Below are 8,313 nucleotides of genomic sequence, written 5' to 3' on the forward strand. Positions count from 1 at the left end.
CCCAGTACTGACCCTTGAGGAATGCCACTCATCACTGGTCTCCACTTGGACATTGAGCCGTTGACCACAACTCGTTGAGTGCGACTGTCCAGCCAGTTCTTTATCCACTGAGTGGATCATTTGTTGAATCCATGTCTCTCAACTTAGAGACCAGGATATAGTGTGGGACGGTGTCGAACGCTTTGCACAAGTCCAAGTAGATGACATCAGTCGCTCTTCCCTTGTCCACTGCCGCTGTAACCCCTTCATAGAAGGCCACCAAATTTGTCAGGCATGACTTGCCCTTGGTGAAGCCATGCTGGCTGTCACCAGTCCTCTCCTTATTTTCTATGTGCCTCAGCAGAGTTTCCAGGAGGATCTGCTCCATGATCTTGCCAGGCACAGAGGTGAGACTGACTGGCCTGTAGTTCCCTGGGTCTTCCTTCTTTCCCTTTTTGCAAATACGGGTTATGTTTGCCCTTTTCCAGTCGGCAGGAACCTCACCAGCCCGCCACGACTTCTCAAATATGATGGCTAGTGGCTTAGCGACTTCATCCGCCAGTTCCCTCAGGACCCGTGGATGTATCTTATCAGGTCCCATGGACTTGTGCACCTTCAGGTTCCTCAGGTGGTCTCGCACTTGATCTTCACCTACAGTGGGCGGTTCTTCATTTTCCCAATCCTCGCCTTTGCGTTCTGTGTCATGGGCAGCGTGGCTGCAGTCCCTGCCAGTGAAGACTGAGGCAAAAAAATCATTGAGTACTTCAGCTCTGTCTCTGTCCCAGGTAACCAGTTCTTGCATTTCCTTCTGGAGAGGGCCCACATTTTCCCTAGTCTTTCTTTTCTCGCTGACATACTTAAAGAAGGATTTTTTGTTTGTCTTAATGTCCCTGGCCAGAATTAGTTCTATCTGGGCTTTAGCTTGTCTAACCTGATCCCTGGCTGCTCGAACAATTCCTCTGTATTCCTCCCAGTCTACCCGCCCTTGTTTCCAATCCCTTTTTGCTTTTGATTGTGTCCAGGAGCTCCTTGTTCATCCATGCAGGTCTCCTGGCTTTTCTGCCAAATAAGACTGTAATAATTTCAAAATGTAGAACCTATAAATCCACATACATTAGCTTCCGTGGCTATATGAGCAATATGTAATGGGACATCTCTATTGTATTCCCCATTTGATTTGCTAGTATCTGTATACTTAAAAAAAAAAAAAAAAAGCAAGCCCTTTTGGCTTTACTCGCTTGAATAACTATCACTTAATTCCCTAAAAGCTCATGCAATTTTTATGCATTCCCTGCTGCATTTAGATTTGGGGTTTGTTTCACCTTTTAAGGTATTTAAATGGTCATCTCCATTAATAACAGGGTAGATCTCAAGCTGACGGTGATTGACATACTCCCATAAACCTCTGTGGAGTTATACAAATTTATAGCCATCAAGAGTCTGTCCAGTGTACACAACTGTATTTTCTGACTTCGTTTTGGCAACCCAAGGGATAAATTCTGCTCTTTCCTCCCCTGCCAGAGGGTCTATCCAAGGGGGCAAGAAGGCAGATCCAGATGGATCCTGTTGTTTGGGATGGAGAGAAGAAGGGAGGGACAGGGGTTGGAAGAACGTAATGTCCTGATACACAACATTTATCTATCAGGTCACTGTCAAGTGAGGTCAGTAGGGGTAAGGAACAGGGGGGAGCGTATGGCAGAGCCAGTGATGAACTATCCATATGTCCATCCTTGTGCTAAAGCAGTGAGAAGGGAGGAGGTTATCCAGGAAGGCTTAAGACACCTCTCACCTCCTTTATCCACAGGCAAGTGGGGGCTGCTGGTTAGAACTGGTGCTGGTTTTCAGCAGTGGGCTTTGTCTTCACCTGCAGCCTCATGGAAGGAAACCATATCTCTAGCTAAGACCCTCCTCATTTCTGGGTCACCCTTCCATCCTCTCCAGTTCACCCTTCTGTCCCATCTGCAGGTGGCCTTTCAAGGTATGTTGTTAGGACATGAGATGAGCCAGTGGGATAGGGGCTGAGATAGCTTCAGGGGCTGTTGGAGGTTGAGGAGCACATGCCAGCAGATTAGACGTGTGTCCATCTGCTCTCTGTAGTCATCTAGATGAGGCCAGTGTGGATCCCTGGGCTGGCCACACTCCTCCCTTCCCAGCCTGCATCTCTCTCTGCCACGCAACAACTTGAGCAGCTCCGATAGTCTTGTTTCTGCGGGAGCGTCATCACTGCCGCACACCCGAGGCAGATCCCTGGGGCCGGTTGACTCACCTCAGCACCAGCGCTGCTTACATGAGCTGTGTGCCAGAGATTGGGCTCTGCTGCATTAACACAGCTTTGTACCTATAATTGGATATAAATGTTAAATTCACCTTTTGCTTTAAAAGGATGCATTCATGGTATAAAATGTGTTATTAAGAATGAGTGCTTATGTCTATGTGCATGTGTGTGTCAGTGAATTAGATGTAAACTGACTTTATGTGCTTTTATTAACTGAAGACAATATTATCAGTGAAAAGAGATTTCTAAATGGTTTCTTTAACAAACTAATTTTGCTGCTGTAGGGATGCTTTCTAGCAAGGCGTTGGCTGGGAAAAACAGGTTAATACAGAAATTAAACTTCTTCGAGGAAAGGAACAAGTTGCAGAGTAACATTTATTGAATGATAAGCTGTGGTGGTGATATGAAAAGTGTGCAATATAATGGGAAATAATCTTTTCCTGTCATTATTGAAGGACATACATAAATTGGTTTTTCTGTTGGGAAAACCCCCAATCCAGAAAAACTTATTACTTTTAATAATATAAGGTGAAGAGAAAATTCTTGAGGAGATGAACTTATTAAGCAAAATAATGAAATGCTATGAAACAGCAGGAAAGTGGTAGCTGGACTTTGTACTGCTCTTGAATTAAATTCCAACCCCCCTTCCTTTTTGCGTTTTTATGGCAGTCAGATGTGCCGTTTGGAAAGCTGGTAAATGGAGGAGAGGACAGGCTTGTCTTTGTCAGCTTTTTTGCAAAGAAAAGAGCTTTCAGAATTTGCTAAAAGGGGAAGGAATTCTGTATGGTGATTTTAGTTCTCTTATTAACTCTATTTTACTTGTTTTTGCTGCAGATTATCTCAAAGAGATGTAATATTTCCAGGAAGAAATCTAAATTTGAATTTCATTAGAATTTCTCTTCCTGAGGGAAAACACATTCCCACTATTTTAATTTACTGTCTAGAAGATGCTTTTCCCATTGCTGTGGTTTAAATTCCTATTGGAAATCTAGTGTTAACAGATGTATGCATATACTCACGCATCCATCCATCCATCCATCCACAAAAACACAATTTATCAAGCTTTTCCTGATATTGTTCTTTATAATCTTATTGGAAATATACTGTTATCATAGTGCTTCAGTGTGAGAGAAGGATTTATTTTCTGTGTGTTTGTCCTGAAATCACTAATAAAAAAAAATACCAAACACATTTAAAAACAGATACTTTTTGATTCCACTATTATATCCGTAAGGTACAAAGAAATCCTTAATGCAGTGAGGTTTCAGGAACGTATATACAGAAATCAGAATGATAATTCTTGCACAAGGACGCTGATGGGAAGGGGTACCCAAGGTAAAGGTTTTTGGCAGAGGGAAATGTAGAAAGAATCACTGTGTGCTACTGTGCAGATTGTTCAGATTTAAATTATTATTTTTATTTTTTATTTTCAGAAACACTTTTTCCTAATTCTCCTTGTTTTTCAAGGGTTTAATAAGCTCCTGCATGGCAACATTTTGGCTAATGCAGGTGACAAAATTTTTGACGAGGGATTTGATAGCTGCATGTCAGAAGGTCTGTCTCAGAATGAGATGTGTTTAAATGGCACATAACCAAAAGACTGGCATTAGGGGTGCATGCCAAGTCACCTCAGTGCTGGCTCTGCACAGCAGGTTGATCATGGGATTCAAGACATGCTTTACCTCGAAGACAGGGGTTTTTGGCATGTGTACCTCTACATACATGGCAGTTCACCTGACCAAATATGTCATGTATCTCACGTCAAGTGACTGATAGCGTATCCAGCATGTGTTGGGAGAGATGTTTTGCAGTTCCTGTGAAGCACAAAACTTTCCATTTTTGGTAAAGACAGACCTAATTTAATTCCCATTTGGAAAATTTTAGTGAAAATTAAACCTCTGATAGGTTTGAAGGTACAGCCCAATCATGTACAACTGTGGTGCACAGGTTTTTTATAAAGCATAACCATCCCTCACTGCTCTCCACATGAGTCAGCTGCCTCACGTGCTTTATTTCAACATCTTTGGTGTTACATTATTGCATGTGTATTTGTTGTTGTGTATTTGGAGTTAGATTGTGACATGGGCAGTAGGTGATATGCAGATATCCCAGGTCCTGCCTCAGTCCCTTGGCCTAATAAGTGCTATAGGCAAAGTACTCCCGTTAGACCTCAAACCCAGCTCCTGAGAAAGTGCACTGGGGTCAAACGTATTACTCCTTCAGTTGCTGTCCCTCGGGATGAAAATCTTATCTTTTGCACTGATGGCTTGATAGCTCTCAGCCCTAGTCCAGAGTTTCTACTGTTTGCAGTCAGATAACTTACTGAGTAGAGTTGTTTCATACACCACAGGCACTTTGAGACTGCAGGTGTACAGATGCTGATTGCTCTTCTGGGGTTGCTGATGAATGGAAATGGGTATTGCACTTCTTTTTTTTTTATATAAAGGTTGGATTTAAACCTGCTGGGGGCATTCGGACGGCAAAAGAAGCTATTACTTGGCTTATGCTGGTGAAGGAGGAACTGGGAGTGCAATGGCTAACACCAGAGCTCTTCCGCCTGGGTGCCAGTAGTTTGCTGGAAGACATTGAGAAACAGGTTAGTTGTTAACTGTTTTCGGCTTGGTGGAGATAAAAAGTAATCTTTCTAAACATGCTGGCTTACTGGTTTTTGCAGAATATGCTTTTTGGTGCTGTTTAAAAGACAATAGAACATCCAACTAATTCATTATTAATGACAGGTTCACCTCCAGCCCAGTATTTCTTTAAATTTGGCCTGTTATTACAGACATCTGGGACTCTGATATTCCAGCAGCTGACAATTGCCTGGGCCAGGTCTGCAATGCAGTGAGCAAAGAGGCTCAGTTTGTACATATATGGAGTCTTTTGCAAATGCACGGTAGTGCACTCCCCTGCGTGCCTAGCTGTTGTCAGTTCAGCTGACCCTCAAAATATCGCACAGACTCTTTGTGTCACTGTGCTGGAACTGTTCACAATATATTTCCATGCTGTGGTGAAAGTCACGTCTCATCCCGCATCTGATACTGCTGATAGAGAAGTTTTTACACATTGATTATTTTCTGGGGAAGAAAAGCAATTGCCTCCTACAAAGCCTCATTTTTCTAATTGCTTTTCTTTCTGTGCAGGCTGGTTGCTGTGTTTTCTGGCAGACAAATAGTGTATGAGGTGCAGTGGCAATGTGTAGTTCCTGGTGGGAAGAAGGGTTCTGACCTGTCTACCCCTGACCTACCTCAGTGCCACAGGGTATCAACCCCGAAGGATACAGCATAGTTGAGAACAGTGTAGTGTCATAGGAACTACTGAACCATTAGGGCTGCTGAACTTCACTCCCACGTTCATTAAACCCAGAAGATGAAGTGATGTAAGCTTTAACCAAGAAAAAAGTCCGACGGTCTTTGTGCTGTTGCTGCTGGTGGGACAACATGAGATGGTAGGGGATTTGGGGGAGAAAAAAAGCACCAATCTGTTCACTTTCCCACCTTTCCTAGCAACTGAAATACTGACATGTCTTAAGAAATATAGAACAGCTGAGAGACGTCAGGTGAATATTCATGACTGTTGAAAACCCCTGGCTCACTCCTGCAATGAGAATAATATTGGTTTGCTTCATTGCCAGCCTGCCTCTGCCGCACTCTTGGCCTAAAATTATGTCCCTGGTCGTGACGAAGCAGCATGACCTTTCTTGTTGCTACTGCCATCACTGCTGAGTCCTACAACACAGCCAGTGACTGTCACACGATTTGTTCTGATTTCTTAAGGGTGGCATCCTTTTATCTGCCAGGGGTTGCACAAATGCCCCAGTCATGACCAAAACTCTGCTATACTGTGCCATCTAAAAACATGTAAGATAAAATGTCCCAATCATTATATTAAATAAACAAACAGGTATTTAAAAAAAAACCCAAACGTACATAGAAAATGGGGAGAACACTCCCCCACCCCAAGACATGGCAGTTAAAAGAATAGTTTGAAATGAGTCATATAAAAGCATAAGCAATTTTGGATACTTTGAATATCACAAAACAATACTGAAATCGTCAAAATCAGATTAGAGTGAGAGTAAAGCTTTGTCTTCTACCTCTTTTTGAAAGCTTAGTTAAAAGCGACAAGAGTCTTTGCTCTTTTCTTTTTTTCCAAGCAAAGCAGCAAGAGCCCTTAGTTCAGATCCTATAAACAAATATATAAAGGTATATTACATCATATTTTATGCACGCACACATATACACAAACCAATATCCATCATCTTCATCTGGCATGCCTTTAATTTGTTACTTCCTTGACACTTTTAGATTTATAGTCATATATAATTCCGTCATAAATTTTCTTTTTTCTTGCAGATTTTCTATCATGTGACTGGCTCTTATGCACTTCAGCATGACCTGGCAATGGCTTAGACACAAAATCAACTCAGGATTACTTTTACAAAAGAGGTCTTTAAGCAAACAGCATTCAGAAGTCTTCTGACAACCAAGTGCATATGATAGAATTAAAGGCCTAATTCTCCCTTCTTGATATTTTATAGTATTTAAAAATATGCTCAAGTCTGCTGGTTGTACTTGATCCAAAAGCAGAAAAAATGGTAATTCTGAAATAGTTAAATAGTTAATACTTACAGATTTGCAAAGTTAATCTTGCAAAGTCTTCCTCAGACCAGACTGAAAAGCTTATTAATGGCAACACTGAAATACTATGAAAAAGATTTAGGTGGCCTGGTAACACTTTGCAGTCACAGAATATGAAATATCTATGGAATATTTCAGATTGCTAATTAAGAACTACGGATCTTGGAATAGCTTTCCATTCACCTCAGACAAAATCTTCTGCTACAGATGTGTTGCACTATTAATTGTTATGTTGATTCAGTTTCAAGCATTGTAACCTGAGAAAATGAAACTTGGCTATTACTTTCTTTTATAAAATGTCTCTGTAGCAAAAAATCTTTTTTTTTTGTATTTTTTGCCCCAAACTTGGGCACAGACATCCATATTTAGACCCTTGAATAAAGGTGGCTTGATTTCTAGAACAGCTGAGTATCCACAGTTGCTCCTGAAGTTAATGGGAGCTCTGGGTGATCAGAACAACTGAAAATCAAGCAGCATCTATATAGGTGCCTAACTATGCATTCAGGGGCCTATTTTTAGGCATTTCACTCTTAAAATTTTAGTCTAACTTGCTTAGAAGCTCCCATTCCTGTCTCCTGTCATTTTAAAACACATTCATGCAAATCTTTCCATTTTAATATAGGGGGCTTTGACTGTCAGTTTGCAGGTGTCACTGCTGTGCTGGCTGAACTTCAACTTTGCCATTCTAAAAGCAATTCTTTAATTTGAAAGGTGATTTGAATTGTGTCCTTTACAGGGTTTACAGCTTTAATGTAAAAGGTACTTTTCTCAGAGCACATTAAGAGTAATACTGAAATCATCAACACCTTTTGAATATCAGACTGGAGCTAGTAGATTCATTATTTCAGAACTGCATTCTGCTCACTAACCAGAGTTGTACTAAAAACTTAATTATCTTATCATCATGACTAGTCTCACTGACTTAAGTAGGTCTCATCAGGGAAGTAAGAGGAGGAGGATTTTGCTGTAAATCAAGCTACAAGGTACATTTATTACAAAGAGATCTGTGCTTCATAAAGATAATAACTCTGTTATTTATCTGGTTATACCACCTGAATCACTAGCGCTCTACAAAACACCTTGGACAGACAGGAAAACTGAATAGGGAAAAGAAAATATCAGAGAAACAACATATACAGAAAGCAAAATCCTATATGCAGTGCTCAGTACTAAAGATAGGCCTTGATTTCCCAGGCAGTAGTTAATCCCAGGCTCTCTGCCTTTTTTTCTGGTTTAGGTCTCAAACTCAGAAAATGAGCCTGAGCTGTGACTATACTTTCACACGTTTGTTTTCCTGGAAAGTGGCCTTTTTTGCCATGAGTTTTCCTTCTGATTTCACTGCCAGTTTCTTGAAGGAAAAATAGAGTGCCTGTTTGTGTATTTAGAGGCAAATTCTGCTGCTGAGCTTTCAGAAATATG

At 41.1% G+C, this 8,313-nt stretch overlaps 1 protein-coding gene across 1 annotated transcript in view; it reads left to right on the top strand.

Annotated features, from left to right (window-relative positions):
- DERA (deoxyribose-phosphate aldolase (putative)) overlaps positions 1 to 6,809 on the top strand; it is a 60,901-nt gene extending 54,092 nt beyond the window's left edge. The window contains 2 exon segments of the mRNA XM_009879760.1: positions 4,701 to 4,850; positions 6,610 to 6,809. Of these exon segments, the coding sequence (XP_009878062.1) occupies positions 4,701 to 4,850; positions 6,610 to 6,666 (207 nt within the window). The 3' untranslated portion in view covers positions 6,667 to 6,809.
- Positions 6,810 to 8,313: the final 1,504 nt, after the last annotated feature.

This window comes from Charadrius vociferus, unplaced genomic scaffold (assembly GCF_000708025.1).
Source record: "Charadrius vociferus isolate BGI_N301 unplaced genomic scaffold, ASM70802v2 scaffold90, whole genome shotgun sequence".
NCBI classification, from domain to species: domain Eukaryota; kingdom Metazoa; phylum Chordata; class Aves; order Charadriiformes; family Charadriidae; genus Charadrius; species Charadrius vociferus.